Source organism: Heteronotia binoei, chromosome 21 (genome assembly GCF_032191835.1).
Source record: "Heteronotia binoei isolate CCM8104 ecotype False Entrance Well chromosome 21, APGP_CSIRO_Hbin_v1, whole genome shotgun sequence".
In the NCBI taxonomy this organism is placed as follows: domain Eukaryota; kingdom Metazoa; phylum Chordata; class Lepidosauria; order Squamata; family Gekkonidae; genus Heteronotia; species Heteronotia binoei.
This window is the reverse complement of record NC_083243.1, coordinates 154278675-154305779: the sequence shown is the minus strand read 5'-3', so window position 1 is coordinate 154305779 and position 27105 is coordinate 154278675. Positions and strand designations below refer to the sequence as shown.

The following is a 27105-nucleotide window of genomic DNA, read 5'->3' as shown; positions in this document are numbered from 1 at the left end:
CTTGATGCCCGCCCCCTTCCAAAAAAAATTCTTATGTTGATCACATTTTTTGCAAAGTTTTCAGTGTCCCTGATCAGCATGTTTAGTCAACATGAACCTTATGGTGTTACGCCCTTCTAAATCCACTGACTTCAATGGACTTAGTAGGGTGTGACTCTTCTTAGAATGGCACTTTGACATTTCTGCTGCTCCAGATGTATATTGAAAGAGTTTCATGCATGCTTTTTCACATTTAGTTTAGCTAGTTACTGGAGTCAGCTTGTTGTATGCTGGAATCCTAGTAAGAGGATAAAGCTTCCATTCATAAGCAGGGAACCTGGTGTTTACCTTTTTGGCAGAATTCACAAATCAGTCACCAGTAATTGCAAAGTAAAAGCAGACATGTACAGATATGAGGTGTGGGTGGGAGAGGAATTTGGCTGAGGACATTGCCTGGGTATGGTTCAACATAAATTATCTGAGTTTGCCTCTGGTCAGTAAGAAATTAAAGTCCCTAGTAGCTAAATAAGGATTGATAAGAAATGTGATGTATAGAACCAGTTTTATTTTCAAGATGGCACTTGTCTATGACAAGTATGTGTCCATCAGTGATAGTGAAAGGACAGAACAGGTGTTGCTGATTTTTCATGTTGTTAATCCTTTTGATTACTATAAGCACACTGTCATTTCTTGACCTTTAACAGGTGGAGCATTCATGCTGTGTGCTTTTCCTCAAGGTTACAGTCTTGTGGTAGCTCTACACATTATGATTTTACCAGGAAACATCAGTGTTTCCCGTACAAACACACAAAAGTAGATTTGAACCATTGAATAGATATGTCTTTGAACCTGGCAGAATGAGAGTTCTGAGTTTTATGTGTACTGGTATTTAAAGAAGTGTGTGCTTTGCATTTGATGTCTGTACTTTAGACATCTCTGGTGTAATACTATAGATCTAGAGAGATCATTATTTGTTCTATGGCATCTCAAAGCTAGTGAGATGCTATAATCCTTGTAAATTGCACGTGGGATGGGCTGCTTATTTGAAAAACTCCTCTTGTAAAAAATGGATCCATGTTAGCATTTCTAGTATATATCTTTTCCTGAATAGATAAATTTTGGCATGAGGAATTATTAACCCTCTCAATAGAGTGCATTAGATTTGTACAAAATTATCCTATTATTTCATACCCTGAAACAATTGCATTATCTATAGAATATTTTGCACAATGTAACTATGAATTAAAGGAATTTTAATGTTTTCCTGGAAACAATTTTGCAAGTATTTTTCATTTAAAAACATTGTGAGTGTGTGTGATTAGCTGCTTATTTATAAATGTTTGCCTCAACCGATTGATGTTAATCAATTGAAATACAAAAACAGCTAGATTGTAAACATCTGGCAAATTTAAAATGAGAATGGAGACATTTTGCTGTGTTATCCTGTCTCTTTCTTTGCTGAAGCAAGTACTTGGCAATGGACACAGTATTGTACATTCATCCTGGTAAGCCCATGCAACATTCCACTCAGTTGCCATTCCCTTAAAGGAGCAGAGCAACTATCTTAACTTAAAGGAGCAGAGTACTATCCATCCCAAGAAACAAGACCTATGGGTGAAAACCAAGTTCTCTATTGTTAAGAATCTGCCTCTACAGCAGATGCTTTCTTAGAAGAACAATCTGTAAATATGGTCTACACTCATGGGGTGAAACTTGACAAGTCAGGGCATATCAATGTGTGTGTAAACATAGATCAAATCCAGTCCTGTAAAAAGAAGTGGATGGGGTTTAGTTTTAACAGTGTAAATGGGCACACAGGAGAAAAGTACAGAATTCTCTCTTTACCCTACTTCCCTGCAGCCCTTCTCTACAAATACTTTCTCCCCAGACAAGGCATACTTCCCACATTGGAGTGCCTGTAGGAGAGATTATAAAAAGATTGCAAAAAGGAGAGATCATAAGAAGGTAAGGATGTGTACTATGCTTCTCACCAGCAAACCCCTTAAAATAGGACCCTCTATGCATTTTTTCTGTGAGTTTGGAGCAAACCTGTATTTAAATAATTAAATATTTTGCTATGTTATCCTGTCATCGTTACATCTAGTTGGATCCTCAGCAGTTTTGGATATTATAAAAACAAGACTAAGCATGAAAATGACTAACAGAACTTGCATTACAATGCCCCAGTGGGAGGATTCACACAAGCTCAAAATGTGAGGGCAGTTCAAATGATGAGGAAGAAGTTGGAAGTTGTTTCTTCATATGATGCAACACAAGGGGGAAAGGAGGTTGCATGTACAAATCATTTTTGCTTCCTTGTAAATCATTGTAAAGACCAAAAATGACCCATAGAATGAGGTACAAGGTCCCATGGGAGAAAGAAGAGTAATAACACGATGAAAGAGAGCAGTTGTACTCTGGAGTGGTCAGTTTTTGATATATTTAAGCCATTAAGTCTTGGTGTGGTGGTATTGAACTTCTAAAATGTGATATGTGTAAGCCCCACCTTTGCCCCAAATTTCTGTATTTCATTATTTTTGCCTTATCATATTTATGCTCTTGATGTGTTTCATAAGTTTCTTAGAAATTCACTTCCTGCCTGCCTGTTGACTGGTTATTTATTTATTTCTGTGAGTTTATATTCCTCCCTTTCCCCTAAGGGCTCAGGGCGGATTCCAACATATTAAACAGTTAAAAACCAACAATAGATAAACAGTAAAACAGTTAAACAATTAAAACACAGTAAAAATTTAAGACAGTTGAGCCGATAGCTCAGATTGTCAGGTTGTCTACTAGGCCATGCTGCTACTTCAGGCATAGCCCTACAACAGCAGTCACTCGGAAAACACTAAATGTAAGGATCAAGAAGAGGGTGGAAAGGACCAGTAATGTTTTATTCCAGGTATAAGTTTTTTTGTGCAAGCAACCTTCTTCAGAGGAAGGGAGGAAAGGATAGAGGGGTGGATGGATGGATTCTTCTGAATTTTTTTAAAGATGGGATTTCTCTGTTCCTATCAGGATTTTATTTTCTTTCAAAAAGACCCTGATTAGGAATTAGAACACTTGGATTGGTCCATGTATCTTGGAGAGTGGATTGCTTTCAGATACCAAATGATAATAGCACACATTGGTAATAGCACAGTCAGGAATAAATGATAATAGCACACATAGGAATACTAGCTCAGTTCGGTCCAGGAAGTTGTTTTTTCTGCTTTTTCTTGTTAACCATTGATTCTTTGTATTGTTTTACTTTTATCTTGCTCATTTTATGATGTAAGCTGTCCTGAGCCCATTTGGGGGGTATAGTAAATGAAATTATCTTTAGCTTCATTATCATTGCAATTCAGTAGTCTCTCTTTCTAATCGCCCTTTGAAATTCCTTTGTAAGAGCTCTGCTACTCAGGTCAGCAACTGAATGTTCTGGTTTCTAATGTCAGGCTTATATCCATTTATTCTTTGCATCTTCCTTGATGGAATTGAGAACTAGGTTTCCTGTCTCATTACCAATGCTGGTATCTCCACATACTACTCCTTTGTATATCACACCTAATCTAATTAAGCCTGCTATTGTCATTCATCCACTATTAAGCATCTGAAATCACCTTTATAAAGTTTATATCTCTGTTACCTCATGTTATATTTTATGGCATGCATGGCCCAGCCCAACAAAGTGACTTTTATGTCAGATCTGTGAACCTGATTCTGTTGTTGTTGTTCAGTCACACAGTCAAGTCCGACTCTTTGCAACCCCATGGACAACGTCATGCGAGGCCCTCCTGTCTTCCACCATCCTCCGAAGTCTGCTCAAATTCGTGTTTGTTACATCAGTAACACTGTCTAGCCATCTCATCTTTTGCCGTCCCCTTCTTCTTTTGCCTTCTGTCTTTCCTAGCATCAGGATCTTCTCCAGTGAGTGCTCCTTTCTCATTTGGTGGCCAAAGTATTTGTGCTTCAGCACCTGACCTTCCATGGAATAAACGGATGCTGTTGTTCTATAAACAATTCTGTAGAATTTCTTCTCTCAAATAATTAGCAGCATGTACAATATTTCCTGTAGCCTTGCAAGCATATCTAAGGCTGAATCCAGACCAGCACTTTAATCCCATGGAGGGACAGCCCCTGTGCAGCTCAAAAAACACAGACCACATGTACACATCTGCCCAATGTCCAGCTCCCATAGTCACCTTGTCCCTCATCGTCCATAGAGCATCTTAAAAAGCTACCATTTACTAAGTGGTAGCAAATTGCATTTCTGAGGTGCCTTTCCCAGCCATCTGGATGTCTGGGGGACACCTGGGAAATGGCAGTAAAGTACATGAGCACTGTGGACACTCCTCTGAGGAGCTCGCAGGCTGTCCCTGTTCCGGCGGTGGGCCACATGCCATCTGGATGTCCCAGGGCCCTTCTGTTTGTGCTGGCTTACTTCCAGGTAGGCATGTTGCTGCCCCAAGCCAGCGATCTGGACCCTGCCTAAGAGAGTTTTTTTTCCCCCAGGTCTGGAAATGCTTCATACATGCATTTCTATCATTTGGAACTTCATTGCATGAAAGTGTGCATGTGCCTCCATTGAAAGAAATTTATTTTGAGGAGAGGTCATGTGATACAAAAGCTCTATATATGCTTTTTTGAACTTGACACTCATCACTTGATGTAGTGAAGAACAAGTGTGTATGAAGTTCACATAAGCCAGTTAAGCGCAGTCATTACTTATAGCTATTAATCTTCTTGAATCACCAAGATGAAACTGAATCCCCTTTACTTTTTAGCCGAAAACACTTTTCTTTCTACGCATGCTGGCAAAGAGCCAATTTACCAATTCTATTTACTTAATGAGGTCTGACAGCCTGCAGCAGATTTTCTCATAATCTTTCTGGGTTTTAAATTTGGTACTCCACAGCCATCTGAATAGCTTTTTAACTCAATGTATTCTTGCAAAAACAAAAATTTGGTTCTCCTAGCAAAATACAGGTGCATGGGGGGTTGTTCTCTTTTTCATTTGTCTTTTTATTTTAAAAAATGGTCTGCACAGTATAATTGATATTTGAATTGTTATATCACTAAATATATTTAAAACATTAATACCATCAAATAACTTCTGTGTTACACTTCAGACATAATTTGGAGTGATTATAACATTTTAAGTGGCATAACATCATTTGATGATTTCAATCACAGATAATAAAGCCTGAATGATTACAGGAGTGGCTAGCTTATATAGCAAGATTTACATTGCCATATTTTGGAATTAGTTGCTATTTCTTCGATGTGAGGAGCGGGAAACTTGGGTAGAATTTTTACTTTTGCTTTTACAACACATTTTTCTTTTGACTTTGCAGTGTCTGTTTCCTTTACAACTCAAACACTCTAGTCACCCCACCATTTTTGTGAGTTCTGCAAGCTGCCTTTTTCTCTGTCTGCTGGCTATGGGGTTTCCCTTTCGGCTCCTGCCAAAAGTCATCCTTCCCTTTCTTCCCCAGTTGCTTGAGTTTCTGCCTTGGGGGTTCCTTCTCTCCTCTGCCACTGAAGCACCCAGCTCACCCCAGCATGATGAGTTGTGAGCCAACCGATTGCCTGCCTACTTGGATTTCCTCTTGCCTGGTGGCTACATGATACCTGGGTGCCACTATTTCAAGCTGGTGTCCACAGGCATAACCAGCTCCAGAATTTTTTACTCCCTGTGAGTCTGGATGCTGTGGATCACAAAGTAGAATGTTCCACCATAGCCTTTTATTCCTCCCTCTGGCAATGTGATTACCAGTGAGAACTTGTGCTCTGGGGAAAGTGTGTGTATGTGGAGCAAATCAGGAGCACACCTGTCCATGTGGACTATCTTGTCCTGCTGCCAGCAGTCTTCCATAGTGCATGCCTGGGGTTCCCAAAGGCACTAAGCCATAAGCCACCAGAAGTCTCCCAAAGCACTGTTTACTACTCAGTCCACTACCACTACCTAGGCTCACCCACCACCCCCTGATTTGTGGAAACCCACATCATCCCACCAGTCCACATACATGTCCCCGTGATTTCCTTTCCTGGTGGAGAATGAGCCAGAATTGGATGACCGTAGCTTAACCAGGTCTGCTTGGTACTGTCTGAAACCGGCGCTGGACAACTCTCCCAAAAGCAGTTTCCTGGGGGTACTTTGCTTGGGGGTCTGCTACTTGGACACCCCTCCAAAAAAAATCTGATAAACACATAACTTGTGGGGCATATGGAATGTCACCCCAGGGAGGAACTGTGTGAGTTGGAGGCCTCTAGCTCACCCAGATCAGTTTTTGTCACTCCTGAACCAGTAGAGGTGATGTCCCACTGAAAAGCATTGTCTTGGGAAATCTTTTTTAAGGGTCTGTAACTCAGCCCCTTGAAATCCAATGTGGACCAAACTTGGTGGGCACATCGAGGAGAGTGAACTGGAAACACTCTGTGATTTTGGATCCTTGAGGCCCACAGAGGCTTTTTTATCCGGCCAGTTCATTACAGTCTGAGAACTGATCAAGGAACCAGGCCACTTCAGTTTGTGAACCGAATTGGCATTTTCTGGTCTGTGCCCATCCCTAATACACACACGCACACATATACACACACACAATTACATGGTATAAAATATTAATGGCATAAAGTGCAGCATAAATCATTAATGTTATTCCTTATTTGAAAAAGTTCAGGGAATAGTAATAGTTTATACTTGATGTGATATAGGCATGTGCAGTAACTTTTACTGCATCATTTTTTTTCACACATTACTTCAGAAAATATGTCATGTATTTTCTGTGATGCTTGAGGAGCATCTGGAGAAATATACATATAGGAGCATTACCTGTCATGGCTCCTAGAGACATGTTCTATTCTGTGGCTAAGAGCTAATTCACACATCGCATAGTCAATATGTCCCTCATGTGGACTTTCTACCAGGCATGTTTGAAGGGTTCCTAGCTGGTAACTGAATTTTCAGATATATGCAGTCCTAATTTTCACTGATACCATAGAACATGGGGAGAAGTACGGAATGAGAAAGGGTGGAGGCATAGCAGTATATGTGAAGGAGGTATATACTTGTGAGGAAATATGTGAATCTGAGTGTGGCAGCTCACTTGAGAGTCTCTGGGTAAAAATAAAAGGAGTAAGAAATAACAGAGATATCATTGTGGGGGTCTGCTATAGACCACCAAGCCAGGCAGAGGACTTGGATGAGATACTCCTACAACAGATTGCAAAGTTCTCCAAGAGAAGGGATACAGTGATCATGGGAGATTTCAATTACCTGGACATCTGTTGGAAGTCCAACTCTGCTAAAAATGAAAAGTCAAATAGATTCCTGACTTGTTCTGCTGACAACTTTCTTTTTCAGAAAGTGAAGAAGGAAACAGGGGGATCTGCTATCTTGGATTTCATTCACACCAACAAGGAATAATTGATTGAAGTAGCGGGTACCCTGGGCAGTAGTGACCACGTGATTTTGGAATTTACAGACTTAGGGAAAGGAAAAGCTATATGTACTCAGACTTATAGGCTGGACTTCAGAAAGCCAAACTTTGATAAACTTAGAACTATGCTGGGTAAAATCCCATGGTTAGAAATACTTAGGAAGAAGGGGGTCCAGGAAGGGTGGGAGTTTCTTAAAAGCGAAATACTGAAAGTGCAATTTTAGACGATTCCTTTGAGAAGAAAAAATGGAAAAAGCCTAAAGAAGCCGAGTTGACTCCATAAACAGCTCTCTAAAGACTTGAGAAATAAAACAGACTCCTTTAAGAATTGGAAGAAGGGCCTTATAACCAAGGATGAATATAAACAAATCACCAGTGCTTGTAGAGAAAAGGTTAGGAAAGCTAAAGCTCAGTATGAGCTTAGGCTGGCCAAAGATGCTAAAAACAACAAAAAGGGGTTATTTTCTTATGTTCAGAGTAAGAAAAAGAGCAAGGACATGGTAGGCCCATTGCGAGGGCAAGAAAGTGAAATTATAACAGGTAATGAAGAGAGGGTGGAACTGCTCAATTCCTACTTTTCCTCAGTCTTCTCTTCTGAGGGAAACGGTGCTCAACATTGCAAAAACAGAACATATAAGGAGGGTATGAAGTTCCAACCTAGGATCAGCATAGGGGTAGCACATAAACACCTAGTTTCTTTAAATGAAATGAAGTCCTCAGGGCCAGATGAAATGCATCCAAGGGTTCTAAAAGAGCTTGCAGATGTGAGGAAATACATCCAAGGGTTCTAAAAGAGCTTGCAGATGTAATTTCTGAGCCTCTGGCTATTATTTTTGAGAATTCGTGGAGAACAGGAGAGGTGCCGGAAGATTGGAGGCAGGCAAATGTTGTCCCCATCTTCAAGAAGGGGGGAAAAAGACAATCCAGGTAACTACCAAAACGTCAGCTTGATGTCTATACCTGGAAAAGTTTTAGAACAAATCATCAAACAGTCAGTCCTGGAACATTTATAAAGAATGGCTATGATTACTAAGAGCCAGCATGGGTTTCTCAAGAACAAGTCATGTCAGACTAACCTGAACTCTTTTTTTGAGAAAGTGACTACCTTGCTGGATTAGGGGAATGCTGTAGACATCGTTTATCATGATTTCAGTAAGACTTTTGATAAGGTTCCACATACTACCCTTGTTGACAAGTTGGTAAAATGTGGTTTGGATCCTGTTACCGTTAGGTGGATCTGTAACTGGTTGACAGATCACACCCAAAGAGTGCTTGTGAATGGTTCCTCATCCTTTTGGAGAGGAGTGACAAGTGGAGTGCCTCAAGGATCTGTCCTGGGACCTGTTTTGTTCAACATCTTTGTCAATTATTTGGCTGAAGGAATAGAGAGAATGCTTATTAAATTTGCAGGTGATACTAAATTGGGAGGGGTTGCAAACACAGTAGAAGACAGAAACAGGTTACAGGATGACCTTGACAGGCTGGAAAACTGGGCTAAAATCAATAAAATGAATTTTAACAGGGATAAATGTAAAGTTCTGCATTTAGGTAGGAAAAATCCAATGCATGGTTAAAGGATGAGGGAGACTTGTCTTAGCAGTAGTATGTGCAAAAAGGATCTAGGGGTCTTACTGGATCATACGCTGAACATGAGTCAACAGTGTGATGCAGTGGCTAAAAAGGCAAATGCAATTTTGGGCTGTATCAACAGTATAGTGTCCAGATCATGTGATGTGATGGTATCGGTTTACTTTGCTCTGGTAAGACCTCACTTAGGGCGTTTTCGCACTCACCTTCAAGTGGTGCGACCACCCTCCTCACGCCGGCGGATCTGCAGGGATTTCGCACCAGAAGCGCCGGCGCACCCAAAAGAGCCGGCGACTTCCGTCGCGAAACCAGCTCAAACATTTTCCTGCTTCTTGGCGGTTTCCGTTTGAGCTGGTTTCGCAACGGAAGTCGCCGGCTCTTTTGGGTGCGCCGGCGCTTCTGGTGCGAAATCCCTGCAGATCCTCTGGCATGAGGAGGGTGGTCGCACCACTTGAAGGTCAGTGCGAAAACGCCCTTAGAGTACTGTGTCCAGTTTTGGGCATCACAGTTTAAGAAGGATATAGACAAGCTGGAATGGGTCCAGAGGAGGGTGATGAAGATGGTGAGGGGCCCCAAGTCCTATGAGGAAAGGTTGAAGGAGCTGGGGATGTTTAGCCTGGAGAGGAGGCGGCTGAGAGGTGATATGATCACCATCTTCAAGTAGTTGAAGGGTTGTCATATAGAGGATGGTGTGGAATTGTTTTCTGTGGCCCCAAAAGGTAGGACCAGAACCAATGGGCTGAAATTAAATCAAAAGAGTTTCCGGCTCAACATTAGGTTGAATTTCCGTTAGAGCGATTCCTCAGTGGAACAGGCTTTCTTGGGAGGTGGTGAGCTCTCCTTCCTTGGATGTTTTTAAACAGAGGCTAGATGGCCATCTTACAGCAATGAAGTTTCTGTGAATTTAGGGGGAGGTATTTGTGAGTTTCTTGCATTGTGCAGGGGGTTGGACTAGATGACCCTGGAGGCTCCTTCCAACTCTATGATTCTAAGGGGGCTTCACCCTCCCTCTGCTTCTCACACTTTTTCCTGACCCACCATGGTCCATAGGCTTATTATTTGCTCCACTGGGGAAACTTACATATACTGTTACCTACATGCAAGTTTTCTCAGTAGGGCAAACAGCAATGCACTAGGCCATTTAAGGCCAGGAAAAATGGGGGGGGGGGGATGAAGCCCCTTCTCACATGCCATGATATCGCTCCAAATCAGGCTTGTTCATTCCTGAAAACCAAGTTTGCAGTATACAACTCTGGTGCATGTCTACTCAAAAGTCCTTGTGGCAGCCCCATATCTGCCATATGGTCTGTGTAACATTTGAACTAGACCCTGGAGTTGAAACATGGAGTTTCCAACATGGAGAATCCATGTGAAGCAGCTGTATATATAGATGAGTCATTTAGGAAACCATCTGAAGCATACCTACTCAGAAGTAATTCATGTTTATTCATATGAAAGCTTTAGGTATGGCACTCTGCTGTAGAATATTGAAAAGAGGATGAAGATATTTAATGCTGCTTGTTCCTTTATCTTGTAGTTTCATACGCACAGAAGTTGAGAATGATGGCATTAAAATTGGGAAGGATGATATTAAAATTGGGAAGGACTGTAAATTAAGGCATATTTGTGGGGGTTTTAAAAAAATCAGGGGCAGTAAAACTTGATCAACTTTGGGTGATGGTCTCTTATAATGTATTATAACTGATTCATATTCTGGCAATCTAAAATCAATGATAAAACTGTAAGACATTAACCTTGAGAACCTCAGGCCAACAATAAAATACTCCTCTGGAATCTCCCAAGCTCAAGGTTTCAGATGATGGTACCTCCTCTCTTTATCTCATACTGGTGGGAAAAATTTTAGACTCTTTTTACAAGGTCATAACCAATACTCCATCTAAGCTGTGGAGTCGTGTGAGCAAACATTCTGCTTCATGAGCTACTGGCATTAAAGTTGTGAGCTACTGCATAAATTAGTTTGCTCTGGGGCCATTTTTTCTGAGCGGAGACAAAATGTGTGAGCTGGAGGTTAAAAAACTGTGAGCTAGCTCACACTAACTCAGCTTAAAGGGAACATTAGTCATGGCATATGAAAACTTAATCCTCAATAAATTCAGTACTCTTTAAAGTGCTATGAAGTTCATTATTATTTTGACTACAGTAGACTGACACAGCTGCCCCACTTGCCTATCAAAATACTATAGCTAAAATCAACTGGGACAAGAAAAAGAATATTAGAAAGGTAAAAAAACAACTTTTTTTTTAATTGCACCTCTCCACAGAAAAATGCTAGGCTTTATAAAAGTTATCCTATTATGAAGTCTGATTATGAAGCACCTCAATATTTGGAAATGATGAATGTTTATTAATGATAACTGCTGAAATGGTGGGGGGAGAAATCTTGCAGAGAGACAGCTTAATAAAAAGCAATGGAAGTAAAATACATTAAAAGAAAAGAAAAGGCAACATGCTAGCATCATTTGTAACTATTTCTTCCATGAGTTTAGTGGACTTTATTTTCTCTTTGCCCAGACATGATAGAGCACTCTTAGGGGAAAGAGATTATGTCCATCCTGCACAGTGAATCCTTTTCCCTGGCAAGACTGAGACATTTATATGCCAAGGCTGCATATTTTAGTCTTATGTTTGTATTCATTACTTCAGATTCTGACAGAGGACACACATACACACACACACACACACACACACACATGAGAGAGAGAGGGAATCTTGTTTACCGATCAAGCATAATATATTGTGTCCTTTCTTTGAATACATTAGTGTGTGATGCATTTGAACTAAAACTGTTTGCCTCTTTCCTGATATCATCCTTTACGCATTTTTAGTTACCTTCTAGCGCCTACTGAGTTGGAACATGGGCCATAAGTATATTCTTTTCAAAGGAGGAAGATCTTTAGTCATTGATGGAGGGAGGTTGAATAGAGCTTTATGTATATATTTTACATACACAACATTGTGCTATCTGAATCTTCCCCTAAGGCTGTGATTGAGTGGAAGGGGTCACTAATACTTTCCTCATACTCAGATCCCACCTCTTCAAACAAGCAGCTCTGGAGGGTCCCTGAACCTTCCAGGTCAGTTAAGTAGGAGGTTTGATAATTTCCTATTTGAGCAAACGTAGCTTTTACGCATGCAGCCAAACCGTAGGATCCAAGCCAGCAAAAATAATTCCAAAGAGTTTCAAAGATTAGTATTTCTAAACTGTTAAAATATTGGGCTGGTTGCTAATTTTATGAGGTCCTGTTGCCAGAATCTATCACCAATCATATCGTTATTGTACATTTAATTTGTTTTTAAAAAATGAATAATACTTCATTGATTTCTGGTTTATAGCATTGTCAGTCTTCTAGTGTATCACTATGATTCTCCACTAGCTTTGATTCATTGAAAATATCAGCTGTATATTTCACTAATCCCAGTACATTCCATCGATCCCTCCTGCTTCTTTCCAGCTAGTGAAGGAAAATATTTATGTAATATTATTAAATAGATCTCAAGGACTGCCAAATGGTTTCCTTCCTATAGTTTAATTGCTATCTATTGATACTTTCCAACCTGTTCTCTTCCCGCTGCGTAATTCTATCTGCTTAATGTGCTTTAAGAAGTGACTTCTTCATGTTCTATCCTGATCAAGCATCCAGTGAAAACTTTTTCTTCTATGCATAAAAATAAGCAGTGACCACACAGAAAGATACAAGTGTTCCTTGGCTTTAGACCTTTCTTTTCATGGAATTTCACCTGTCTAGAACTGTATACCAACTGTATACCCTTGCAGAAGGGAAGCAGAAGTGAATTATACCCTACTTTCCCTTCTTGCCATGGATTAAGTTTAACCCGGGGGTAGGCTCATTCCAAGGCCTGCCTGTCTATTCCTTCCCAGTCTTCCCAAGCTGCTATGAGTGGTGGACACTGTAATTTTTGCAGTCTTTCAAACTGAGTTGGAAGGCCAAAAAAAGTAACTTGCCATTAACAATTTAGCAAATTCTGGTCATTCACAAAAATACCAACCAGCTACCTGTGTAATAATGAATGCCGGAAATACAAGTACACTCAACATACTGTTCCTTTTGAGTTGTGAATAAACCATTCACATGCAGCATTTGGTATGCTCACCTCTAGAAAAAACAGGCATTATAAACAGGATAGGTTTGATTTCTGAATAGGCCATAGCAGGGGTGTCGAACTCATTTGTTATGAGGGCCAGATCTGACAAAAATGAGACCTTGCGGGGCCGGACCATGTCGTGTCAGGCTGGGCCATGTCAGGTCGGGCTATGTGTGTACCTATTTAAGATTAGGTAGCAGAATGGATTGTAAAAGTTATGACATGGAGTGAAATAGACAAGTTAACAAGAACCTTAAGAACTATGATTTAGAAGTATTTAAGATGGAGTGGGAAAAGTTCAGAAGATACGTAGAAAAAGAGTGGAAAATAAAAGGACATGGGACAGTTTATGATAATGATTAGTATAAGTGGGAGGAGGATATGGATTTTAGTTTTAGTTTTTATTAATTAGGGGTACCTTTTATAATGATGTTTTGAATATAGTACACAGGCAGGGGTCAAGTAATGGGGGGAGGGGTAGGTAGAAAGTAATATATGGGATAGAGAAAAAGTAGTTATTAATTATTTAAGAAATTGAATATATTGCCATATGTTACTAATAAAATTATTTGTTACAAAAAGATTAGGTAGCAGAGATATAAATTTTATAAAGAACAAAGACAAACACAAATATATTTTTTTAAAAACTTAAAACATGCTTAAAACGTTAGCACTCATTGGTCTTAAGGATGCTTTTTTTGTATATCTCCCATAGGATCCAGGGAACTGGGCAAAAGAGGCTTTGGCTCTTTCCTTCCTTCCCTAGGGGACTTGGGGAGAGAAGCCTCAGCCCATGGAGAAAATAGAGGTTTTGCTATGTAGCTCCTGAGCAATTGAGGAAGCCTTGCAAAGCAAGCTGCTATGCAGAAGGAAGCAAGAGAAATGGAGAAGGAAGCAGATGACAACCAGTTGCTTGGGGGCCTGATAGGAGCCCTCCAGGGGCCTGATTCGGCCCCTGAACTGCATATTTGACACCTCTGGGCTATAGCAACATTACTAAGCAATATCCAAGGACTTCTGCTTCCCCAATTCAATGGAATTTGCCTCCTAACAAAATGAGATTTTCTTTCTCTGATGCTAGTATTAATATAGCATAAGTGTGATAATTATTTTGTGTTTTATATCATAGTTTTAATGTGTATAACGGTAGCCCAAAATCTGCCTAGGAAAAGAAAGAACCTTTTGCAGAGGGAGGTAATTGAGAGCTTAGAAGAAGTAAGTCTGTTCCCCTCTTGCATTTTTCTCACTGCAAATCACTGGTTAGACATCTTGTTCTCCCAAGAGGTTTCAGATGTGTGATTTCTCCCCAAAAAGGACTGTCTAGCTACAGTTACAAACATTTGCATGTGTTGTGTATTTTGGCCTAGAGTTTCTAAAACTCTCCATTGTATTTTTAAGTACATTGTGGTGAAGGGGCCCCATTGAAAAGCCCAGATAAAAAATCAGGATAATAGGATGGGGAGCCTTCAAGACAATAAACAAACTGTCTTTGGATCATCCATAGTGCTAGAGGAATTATCTCTAATGTGTTGGCATTAGTTCTCCAGTTGCCTGATAAAGATTATGTTGAGAGAGCATACTGCTATTAAGAGCCCCCTTTCCCGCCTGCATTGAAATATGGCCTGACATTCAAAACCAGAGGTCTGCTTTTACCAGGTATTTCTTTATAAAAGAGATCCTAATCTTAACAAGATAAACTGCTTAAATAAAAGTTGGTGAAAGAACAGGCTGAATAGTGGATTATGTTCTAACTATTTTAAAATACTCGGCATTAGGACAATTCTGCACTTGTATCCTAAGGGAAGAAAATAAAGAGTGCTGAGGTGTTCAGATATTTACAGTGATTTAATGACCTTGGATTGTGTTTATTTATTTTATTTTATTTACATTATTTATAGTCCACATTTCTGACTGAGACTACCTTGCATGGATTACCTTGAGTAAAGAAAGAGGGGAGCCAAGGCTGGGTTGCCAACTTCCAGCCCTTGACGGTATGGCCCTATCATTGGCTCCTACCATCAGGAGTCTGGGCATGATTCTGGATGCCTCCTTGTCTATGGAGGTCCAGGTCACGAAAGTTGCCAAGCTGGCATTTTCCCAACTGTGCCAGGTTAGGAACTGGCTCCCTACCTGTTTCTTTCCCAACCTAGCCATGATAATCCACACAACCATCAACTTCAGGATAGACTACTTTAATTTGCTCTGCATGGGCCTAACCTTGCACCTGACACAGAAGCCCCAATTGATCGAAAATGCAGCCATGTGGGTCCTTACAGGGGGACACCTTGGACTGTACACAGTCAACCTGTGCTGCGTGAGCTGCACTGGCTTGCTGTGCAGTCAGGGACCCACACACCTTTGGGATTGCCTCTCCCAGTATGCCCCTGGAAGAGCATTATGTTCTAATAATAAGAATCTTTTCATGGTCCGCAGCCGAGAGAGGTCCAGCTATTCTCAACCAGGGCCTTTTCAGCCCTGTGTCACATTCTCAGGGTGCAGGCAGGCAGGAGTCCAAAGCCAGTCCAAGGTCAAAGTCCAGGATGTCAAGCAGGAGCCAAGTCACCAATGCAGAATCACAAAGTGTAATCAGAAGTCAATGTCCAAAAGCCAAAAGGTCAGGGTGCCAAGGAAATCAAGCAGGTCAGGATCAGGAATCAGAAAGGAGCGTGGATGCAAGCCAGAGAATAGACTTGTTGCTTCCACAAGGTTACCAGGGCCTGGATGGGAGTCTCAATCAGCCTGCTCCCTTGGTGGCAGTGACTCTGCTAGAACTCAGGGCTGAGAGATCTGAAGCATTGGCGTGCCTCATGTCTTTGCTCTGAAAGTTCTTTCCAGAGCCTGCTTCAAACTCTTGAGATGGGAGGAGGAGAGCTTGGAGGAGATTGATCGTCAACAGCTGACACTGGTGCCTGGAGAGTGATTGATGGGCCAGCTGCTGTTTGTTCAGCTGAGGAACTGGTTGGAACTCTTACAGGTCTGTTAACCCTTCCAGGTCCTCCTCGTCAGGGCTCATCCCCCCCCCCCGCAGGGCACCCCCACAGATGGGCCTGGCCAGTCAGGGTAGGCTGTGTGGAACCACTGCACAAGGTCAGGGGCGTGTAGGTTGCTCGTGGGTTCCCATGAATGGTCCTTGGGGCCATAGCCTTCCCAGGCCACGAGGTACTGGAGGTCCCCACGGTGGATTCAGGAGTCCAGGAGCTGGTGGACCTCGTATTCCTCCTCGTCACCAACCAGGACAGGAGGAGGCGGCTCTAGAGGTGGCGGTCGGATGGGATCCGGTGGTGTAGCAGGAACAAGGAGGGACCGGTGGAAGACCGAGTGGATGTGGAGGGTGGGCGGCAGCTGTAGCCAGAAAGCAACGGGCTTGATTTGGTCCGTGATCAGGTAAGGCCCCGCGAAGCAAGGGTCCAGCTTGTGAGACCGGCCAGGCCAACACAGGTAACGGGTGGAGAGCCAGACGTGGTCCCCGGGCTTCAGTGGGGGCCCCACCTGTCGCTTTCGGTTGGCGGCTGTCTTGTAGACCTCTTTAGCCTGTTGGAGCTGCTCTCGGAGCAAGTCCTGGAGAGCCTGGAGTTCCTGCAGGTGCGCATCAGCAGCAGGGACTGCTGTGGGGGACAGGACTGTGGGAAGAAGTGAGGGTGGTACCCATAGGTGGCAGCAAATAGGATCTGTTGCGTGGACGCATGTACGGCGTTGTCGTAGGCAAACTCGGTCAGAGGTAGCAAGGCGCCCCAGTCATCCTGCTGGTAGCTGGTGTAACAATGCAGGTATTGTTCCAGTGTGGCATTGGTGTGTTTGGTCTGCCCATCCGTTTGGTGATGGTATGCTGACGACAAATGCACCTGGGTGCCTAAGCTGGAGTGCAGGGCTTGCCAGAATCAGGAGGTGAACTGAGGGCCTCGGTCTGAGATCAAGTGTGCTGGGAGCCCGTGCAGGCGAAAGACGTGCTAAAGGTAGAGCTGGGCTGTTTCAGGAGCCGTGGGCGGCTTGGAACAGCTGCTGTTTGTTCAGCTGAGGAACTGGCTGGCAACTCTTCAAGGTCTGTTAACCCTTTCAGCTCGTCAGGACTCATGACACCCTGGCCCCCACCTAGTGGAACTCTCTACCTGAGAACATCCACACCTTATGTGATTTGCTACCTTTCCATAGGGCTTGTAAGGCAGAGATGTTCTACTAGGCATTTGAGGACAGTGATGGTTTTGGCACTCATACCCAATACCTCCCTCCTTATTCTTCCAAATCCTTGTTAGCCAGGGGTTGGTGGGTATAATTTTTCTCTCTCCACCATCTGGACATTATACTGATTTACTGTTGATGTTTAGTATTTTAATGTTATGTTAATTATTATTTATTGTACATGTAGATTCCTATTATTAGAACATAATGCTCTTCCAGCTTACGCAGCCTGGGACAAACATACCTGTGGGACCGTCTCCTTCCATATATGCCCAGGAGGTCGTTACATTCGACCTCCCAACCTCTGTTGGCCATCCCCAGCCCAAGAGATGCCCACCTTGCCTCAACTAGGGCCTGGCCCCGACCTGGTGGAATCAGCTCCCTATTGAGATCCGGGCCCTACTTGGCTTATTAGACTTTTGTAGGGCCTGTAAAATGGAGCTGTTCCGCTAGGCTTTTAGCTGAGGCCGCGGGCATCTATTCTTGATCTGGTTGGCCTTCCCGGCCAGCACTGTCATCTGTGCTAGGAAATGGAATAAAAACTGCCATGATATGAGATGGCTAGGCTAGGCGATATGTGATGACGTGGTAATCTGAGTGCTGTTGACTTGTCTGTTTATAGAATGTTTTTATTGTATTTTATTGTTTTATCATATGTTGTACTCTGCCCTGAGCCCTGTGGGGAATGGGCAGAATAGAAATATACTAAAATAAATAAATAAATGTTTATTATGTAAGCCACCCTGAGCAAGGATGGCTAACAAATTGAATTTAATAAATAAATAAATAACACAGTGTAAGTCAATACAATCAGCAGGAGACATCCAATAAACAATGCAATAGGATTTGGATTGCAGAAAGCTAAAAGCTGAAACCAAGCAGTAATCTGAAACAGAACTGAAAACAAGCATAAGTGTTAATATGATATGGTAAACAACACAAAAAATATATAGTAGGGTCATATTTACAGCAATAGACAGTATGTACAGTAGACATCAGTATAGTTCATAATCCCTATTCATTTACCAAAGCATCTTTTGGAACAATTTTGTTGCAATACAACCTAGGTAATAAGAAGCAGTACAACCTTGATTTTAAAAAGCCCTCTTAAATAATTCAGTTTTGCATAGTTTGTGGAAAGCCAGGAGCCCTCATTAGGCAAGCCATTCCACAAGGTAGCAACCACAACAGAGAATGCAAATGTATGGGCAATTGTTGATTTTGTCCATTTATAGGGTGGCACTTGCAGAAGGCTCTGTTCAGATGAGTGAAGTCATGGCAGAAGATAGAGGGAGAGGCAGGCCTGCAGATATGAGGGACCAAGGCCATGAAAGGCTTTTTATGTGATAGCAAATACCTCGAATTGAGCCCAGTAACTGATGGAAAAACTACAGAACAGTAGCAATATGCATGCTCTGCCTAGCTTCTGATAATAAAGATGTGGCATTCTGTACCAACTGGAGTCTCTGAGTTAAACTTGAGGGGAGACTGATGAAGTGTGCATTACAGCAGTGTCTAGTCTCAATGTTATCATAACTTGAATCCTGGTGGCCAGACTGGCTGTGTCAAAGCAGTGGTCCAGCACTAGGCGTCAATAAGATGGCATGGTCCACCGTATCAAAGACTACAGAAAAATCCAGTAGGAGCTACAAATAGCCATGGCCTTTTTCTACATATAGTTGGAGATTGTCATCTAAAGACAACAGAGTCCTTTCCATCTCATATTCTAACTTAAAGCTAGACTGAAAAGGCTCTGGAGTAGATGGGTTATCAAAAGAAGACCTGGAGCTGATTCTCTAAAATTTCCTCAGTTACTTTGCCTAGAAATGGGAGACAGTTGATCACATCATTTTTTCTGTGGGAAGGTTGCTTTTTAAAAAATAGCAAACAGATATGGCCTCTTTGAATGGAAAAGAGAAAGTACCCTGAGTTAGTAACTGATTTATGATACAGTAGAGGCTCATTGATGTGGTCCTTACTCCTTATGTGACTTTAGCAGCCAGAATGGACAAGAATTCAGGACGTAAGTAGTGGCCTTCACAGATCCCAGGATCTTGTTAATATCATCACAGAAACTAGGTCAAAAAGGTCCATAAATAGACTAGACGATGTATGAGGCATTTCGTCTGACTGACCTACATTACAACCTAAATACAGATCAGAGCATATTTGTGATATTTTATCAGCAAGAAACCTTTGCAAAAAGCATCAATCTAATTGTCTGTTCCTGAAACAATAAAGCCTCAAATTTAGGAGCAAGCTGAACAATTGGCATGGTGTTGAACTGGCTGGTGCAGTGATAACAAAACTTTAAAATGTACAGGGAAACAGTAAATTAACTTGATGGAACTTAAATGAGCATAATAGAACCTGTGGATGATTCTTGTTGGATGACAGTTTTGACCTTATAATACTTTTTCTTTAACAGATATACAAACACACACACTGAAATATATGCTCACATGCTTGTGTCACTTACAAAAAAGGGTAAAGACCACATCTGATATGAGAGAAAAGCCAAAAATGTTAGCTTACCCAGTATTTGATCACTTGGTACATGTGCATATTTTGCAGATTGTTGTGCTAAGTGTGAGTCAGGGTTTATATCTCAGGAAAAGGGCTGTATATCACAGCTGTTCACCTGAACTCTGTTACATATGACTGAAACCATTTAAGCCAACCTCTCCCTCAAATAAGAGAAGTAAAATTTTCACATTTCAACCACATTAAGAAAATTTTAGGGCACTTAACTTTTCTTAGACAAAGAGCAATTTCTGCCAACTCCATTTTTCTCTGCAGAGCCCCAGTGTGCTGCTCCTGAGGGTCTCTTGACCACCCAAATGAATTCAGGAAGCTCAGGGGGCTGCAACATGGTGGATCAGTGGAAATCACCATCCCCTCTTAACTAAGTTTTGTATAGCACTTAAATTTTCTTAACCACTTAGTCAGATACAGACCAGTATTTTTTTATATTTACTATAAAGTGTTACACAGACAGGTATCTCTAAAACTAAAGTTTGTCAGACATATCTTTAATACTAAGGTTTGGAAGTGAAATTATTCTGATTATAGCTTTTTAACTGGCAGCAGCTGTTAGTTGCTGATGTTAAAACAATATAAATTGTATAGGTAATATTGTTTCCTGAAGTCTGGCAGGCAAAGAGTCCCTAGAAAGAATTCTGTTTTCATAAACATCTGAAATCTAGTGACCAAGTTCCAACAAAGGATCACAAAAAGAAAGTAACATAGCATCCACAGAATTCAATAATAGTTTACTCTGATTTCAGTCCTCCTATACTGCAGTTGCTCATTTCCTGTTATGTAATATTTGAACATGCAACTTAATCCACTTCAGCCCATCCCATGTAAAACACAACACAGTAATGAGAGGCTCCATCATGAATACCTTACTAGGAATGACAGAATGTGTGAAAAGATTAGACTAACCTTGGACTGCAGCAAATTCTATACCAGAATTCTCAAGAGACCAAACGCTGAAAGATTTCATTAGGCTTAAATGTACTAGCGAAATGGCTTAATGTGTGTGTTCCAGATCTCTTCCACCAGATTTTGTTACAAGGGAAGATTTTCACCGTCTGCATAGAAAATATATGCCAGCTCAGTTTTCATGTATTTATCATTAAAACCTGGTGCTCTAAAGATAAAATTAAAAATGTGAATAAGTATTATTTCTTTTCTTTTTAATTACATCACATGCTTTCTCCCAGAAGAAACTGAATCCAACCACAACAAAAACAATAGCAACAATGAAACTCTGTATGCAGTAGTAGTCTACAATAAGGGTGTGCATTCAGCTATATCCAGTTTTAAAAATAGCTGGAAAATACCTGATTTTGGGGGGAAGGGCTATTTTTTCATCTGGATATAGATCAGAGTATTTTTTTCAAATATCTGAAATAGCTGAGCCCCCAAAAGCCTGAAAATTTCGGGACCACTGCATAGCCAAAGTTAAAGAGCATTTAAAGGGACTACAAGCCTTTTAAATGCCTCACAACTTGCTAAAGGCATTTAAAGAGACTGCAATCTCTTTAAATGCCTTTCTCTTCCATTGAAACCAGCAGAGGATGGAAGCACCTTCTTTGGGGGACCATAGAATTGGACTCCCTGGTCCAATCTTTTTGAAATTTGGGAGGGGGGAGGGTTTGAGGAGAGACACCAGCATCTGTGCTGAAAATTTGGTCTCACTGCCTCAAAATAGCTCCCAGATCTCCAGATAGCCCTGAATCAATTTCCAATTATACCCTATACCTGTCATGATCTGAGGCCTAGTGCGACCTAGAGGACAGGGAGGAGCCTGCCTAGGAGTTGCTAGAGGAACTTTATCTCCCAGGTTCCCTTCTGCCCCTCTGACTGGATGAAGAAGTTTCAGAGGGAAAACTAGCCCAAGAGGGGTGGGACCTGGGAGGAAAGCATAAAAGGCCAAGGCACAGACATGGTGTGTTCTCTCTCGGAAAGGCTACAGAGATAAAGCTGCTCTCTGCAGAGAAGGCGGCTGAAGAGAGATACCTCACTCAAGGAGGGTGAGTTTTGGTATTAGGGAAGGGAACACTTAGCAAGTCACATTAGGACTTTTTGTTTTGCACCAACCTTTACTGTTTATAAATTTCACTGTTGAACTATAAGTTTTATTACCCACTTATTATTCGAGCACTGTAAATAAACTATTGTTGCTTAACTGCTTGGGTCCTCATGTCTCCTTAGCCACAGAATTTTACTAAAAAGGAAGATACAAGGGTGGTTGGGTGCTCTGGGCCCTTCCTTACATATCCTTACCAGAGTGGTGGCAGCCGGTGGAAGACCCTTCCTGGTCCCCTACTGTGTGGCAGGACCAGTGACTATAATGGTCCTCATAGGGTATAATGAAACCAAAAAGAATTAGGATGTCTGAAAAATTCCAAACACCATACTGCTATTGGGATTAGGGAATATCAGAAAATACCAATATTTGGGGGGCTCAATATACCCAAACGCAAAAAATACTGATTTGTTTTGTACACCCCTTCTCTACAACTAAGCAGCCTCGTGGCACAGAGTGGTAAAGCAGCAGTACTGCAGTCCTAAGCTCTGCTCACGACCTGAGTTCGATCCCAGCTGAAGCTGGGTTCAGGTAGCCAGCTCAAGGTTGACTCAGCCTTCCATCCTTCCAAGGTCGGTAAAATGAGTACCCAGTAGATGACTGGGGAAAGCAATGGCAAACCACCCTGTTAAAAAGTCTGCTGTGAAAACGCTGTGATGCGATGTCACCCCAGAGTCAGAAACGACTGGTGCTTGCACAGGAGACTAGCTTTACTTTTTTCCCCCTCTACAACTATGCTAAATAGCCAACAAAGGTAAACATTTTAATAGTAGGAACAACCCCCCAAAATTAAGCTAAAGCTCAAACAAAATGAGACAATGACATGTCCATGAAATGATGTCCAGTGTGCCGTTTTCTTGCTAACAGCAGGTGGGGAAGAAGAATGAAATTGAAGCCACAGGGGAAGGTAGAACAACTCTTTCCCACCTTCCTGGCCCACCATCAAATGGTTCCCCCAGAGCTGTTACTTGCCCCGGTGTAGGCAGCATGTATTACTAGGGCCAGAAGTAGCTCAGAGGGGAATTTGAGCTTGGAAAAGGAAATAATGAAGCCTTCTTGTTCATTGCAGCCCCACTTCCAATTGAGCACTCTGTTGCTGTTAGTCAGCAGTTCATGATGCAACTTTCACACATATTACAGCGTCTCATCTGGTTTGATTCCAAGTCAGATGCCTGACAGAAAAAGAAATATTTTCCACAGTTTCCCCCCTTAAAAGTCCATAAAAACTTGTTTCACCTGACCTTTTTCTGGAGTTGAAAAGGGTGGAAGGGTGAGATTGTGGAAAAGGCTGTACTGAGTGTGATTACCAAACATTCCCTTAAGGAATGGGGGATGGCATTCTGCAGAATAGGCATCTTCCAGTGTACTTAGAGTCCAAGCTTATGGATGTGAATGGTCAAAAACAGCACTTTGAATTGCACCTGCAAGTGAATCAGGAGCCCAGGCAAACAATATCCAGGGATGCTGGTATGGCCAAACAGTACTTCCTAACTTCAGTTTTAAACCCCTGCCCCCTCCAGAAAAAAGGGAAACAGCACTACAAAATTTGTTACTTTCACTCCTTGCAGCAACTAACTTCGTGTTGTGTGCTTCCATTCAGTGTTAACTCTGAAATCTACAAAACAACAAAAATAGAGATGTCTTGCAAATATTGTGGTCCTTATCATATGCAAAGGTAGCAGAGTCCATTTCTAGTACATTTTACTGATACATGAGTATCAGTACAGAACAGTTGTTATCATTAGTTAATAACAGTTACATGAATGTGGAATCAGTGGAATCATTCTTAAAAGCAAATTATTCACATTCAGTTTAATTGCTAACACCTTATTAAAGTCAGAAAAGCCTTCAAAGGTGATTTTAACAAGAAAAAAAAAAGTAACCCCACCACCACCCAGCCATAAAGTCATATGTAAAATCAGGGACTGTGCTCTTCGTTATTATCACAGGCCATTCAAACAGTATAGATCAATCAAAGGCAGGAAATTCAAACTTTAAACCAAGCGTAGGAGTGATATTTGGCATTTCCTGCTTTTGTGTTGTGGTAGGTATGGCGAGTTGATGGTGTGAAATGGGACTGAAAAGTATAAAAAAAAAAATCCTGTTTAATGTCCAGGCATATGCAGCATCTTAAAAACTAACAGAACTGTATTCTAGCACAAGCTTTCATGGACTAGAGCACACTTCTTCACCTATTTTGTTCAGATACAGTCTATGTGTGCATTCTTAGGTTGTACTGGGAAAGTGCTATTTCCTCTCTTCCTCATACGTGGTTGTAATATGCTTAGGGAACTGCAAAGTGGATTGATTGTGCTTCCTTTTCCCAGACCCTCTGGTTACACTGTCTATGTCTCTTATCTTTGTAACAGTTTATCCTTGCCCTGTTTGGAAGCTGATGGCAGTTTTACTCAGCAGCAAAAGAAAATCTTGTCACAAATGACACTGCTTCCACTATATTTAGCAGGAACGTCATTTAACTTAGGTTATAGCTGACATGTGTATAAATATATGCCAGAACAAGATTTGTGTTAAGCAAATGTGTTTATGACTGCTAGGATCATTGTGGCTTTGTATCTGGAACAATACTGTCTTGTTTTCTAGTTTTGTCAGGCTTTATTCTTTGCATTAGATTGGAGACAATAAAATGATTACAAGCTTACACAAAAAAAACAACCAAAAAGCTGTTTAACGTTAAGAGGCATCTTCTTTCTTCAACCTATTGGCATATTTCCAATGAGATTTATAATTCACAGTTACAGGGGCTGAAAATCATCTGCTGTTGCATTGAATTGGTGGCCTTGGTACAGGCATTATAAACTTTTCAGCCTAAGGGATACCAAAATAGGATTGTGTTTTCCTCTCCAGTTTAAGAGTTTAAAAAAAACCAATTTATACAAACAGAACTACTGTCACTGTGTCTGTTCAGTGGGTATAGCTGCACTCTTTCACCAGGATTAAAAAGACTTTCATGAAGCTATTAATTATTGCCTGGAATGAATAGAAAATCTTATTCACTGTTCATTCAGCCAAATTCATACTTAGATCCAGCACAAGGGATTTTGCTGGAATTTTTAAAAAAATTATCTTGATGGTTGGACTAAAGAGGTGGTAGAAGACATATGAAGTCTTTAACCCACTTAGTCTGCAATCTTAAGAACATTTTCCTCAAGATATGTCCTATTGACTAAAATGGGACTTACTTCTGAGTAGAACTGCTTAGGATAGCTCCCTTACTCATATCTAACCAAGTGAGCTTCAACTCGTGAAAGATTGCACCCTGGAAAATACTGTTTTTGTTGTGTTACTACTACATTGTTGTGTCACTACTAACAAATCTAACAACTGAAACTCTCTCATTCATAGAAAGCCCCAGAGTTTGGTGTGAATAGTTCTTTATACCATTCTTGCCCTATGCTTCTGCACTAATTTTACAACAAGCATTCTCAAAGTAGTCTTTTTGTTTCCTTAAAAAAAAAAAAACTCTTGTCACATATATTTGGCATTTTAAGCTTACTTTTTCAGCATACTCGAATTCCAGTTAAATCATTTGAGCCTTATATTAATTTGCTGTTCACTTGCTGATATGCTTCATCGTGATTGCGTATGTAAATGCTGTATTGCCTTCCAGGTGACCATGCAATCAACCAAACTGATATGTATTTTTGCAAAATAATGAAGGGAAGGGAACTTGTTAGAACTTGAGACTCCCCTGCCCCCTCTTTTGCAGGGTGTTTGTTCCATCTAAAATGCAAGGGTACTTGTTTTCTAGAGTACTGTGTATCAGCAAGTATAGAAATCTGAAACTTATATCTGTCAACATGAATGACTGTGACTTTTGAGGGGAAAAGGGTGGGAAAGAAAACTGGGTTGATTCATTTGACACTGGGTAGGTTTCACTCCTTACCACTTAATGCTATGAAAGGCTTTAAGCTGTAGCATAAATTGTAGAGATAAAACTGGATTTTAGTAGCTTTATCCTTTGTCACAAATTGTAGCATGTTGTGTCCACAGGAAGAATTGTAGCCCCTTCTATAAACATTCACTTGTTACCAAAGGACTTACTGAGGGTCATTATCATTATTATCTGGCCAGAGATGCTTTTTTTCACCTGCCCTTCTCATTTTTCCCACAGCTTGCGAGAACATCACCGTGCTGCCATTAAAGTGATACGTCGGATGCAGTATTTTGTGGCCAAGAAGAAATTTCAGGTGAGTTGATGAATAGAGCGCTGCTTTTTCTAAATAAACCCTTTTATTCTTCTGACTTATTGTTTCTTTTATGGACTTAAGAAAGGAAAGACCCAGGCAATTCATTTTAGCAATGGTGAGTTACACCCACTATTCTCTTCCTTCTTGAATGGGATGGTTGTTTAGCAGCAGGTTAGTCAACTGTGGACGCACTGGGAATGGGCTAAGCCCCTAAAATGCAGCATGAATTAAAATGTTATTTTCTGCTAATGGACTTGACCTTTCACCTTTTGTTATCTCTGTCTCCTTGCAATGCAAACATTCTCATATGTCTTCATTAATTCTGAATTGCGTATAATTGTCAGACTGACTCAGTGGGCCTAGAGAGCAGAACACTACCTTAACCTTGTTTCTGCCATGCTTGCTGAGATCCTGATAAGAAAGTGGGATAGAAATTTGCTAGCACACTGGAGGGATTTTACCACTTCTTGTACACACATTAATGGGAAATCCCCTTACAAGAAGGCCAGCTATCTGTACTTTGCAATCCACTGTTCATGTCATTTCCAGTATGATTTTCACTGGACAACATTCTAGCATCTCAGTAGGCTGTGTTCCATTGAACACAAGGTGGAGCCTTGGAAGGGCAAGATTTAGGGAGGAAAAAGTCTACCTTTCAGAACAGCCATTTCCTCCAAAGGAACTGATCTCCACCATCTGGAGTTATGGATTATCTCCAGCCCCCATCTTCAGGTTGACAACCCATGTTCCTCTGGAGGAAATTGTGGAAATGCTGTTTTTTAGGGTGGATAGCATTATACTGATTATGAAGAAGAGATTGGATTTATATCCTGCCCTTCACTCAGTCTAATAATTACAATTCATAACATTGATTAAATACAAGATGGCTATGTTCTATAAATCTTCTCCAGGCAAGTTGATAGTGGTTGAAATCACAGCATTTCACATGATGAGGCAGGTTTGACTTGAGCAACAAGGGCTTCCTGGAACTCCTGAAAGAAGAAGGTCAATG

At 41.2% G+C, this 27105-nt stretch overlaps 1 protein-coding gene across 1 annotated transcript in view; it reads left to right on the top strand.

The window, feature by feature from the left end:
• Positions 1-27105, top strand: part of KCNQ1 (potassium voltage-gated channel subfamily Q member 1) — a 523393-nt gene that overhangs the window by 357639 nt on the left and 138649 nt on the right. Inside the window, exon 13 of the mRNA XM_060262295.1 lies at positions 26018-26093. Coding sequence (XP_060118278.1) covers positions 26018-26093 — 76 coding nt within the window. The remainder of the gene's footprint in view (positions 1-26017; positions 26094-27105) is intronic.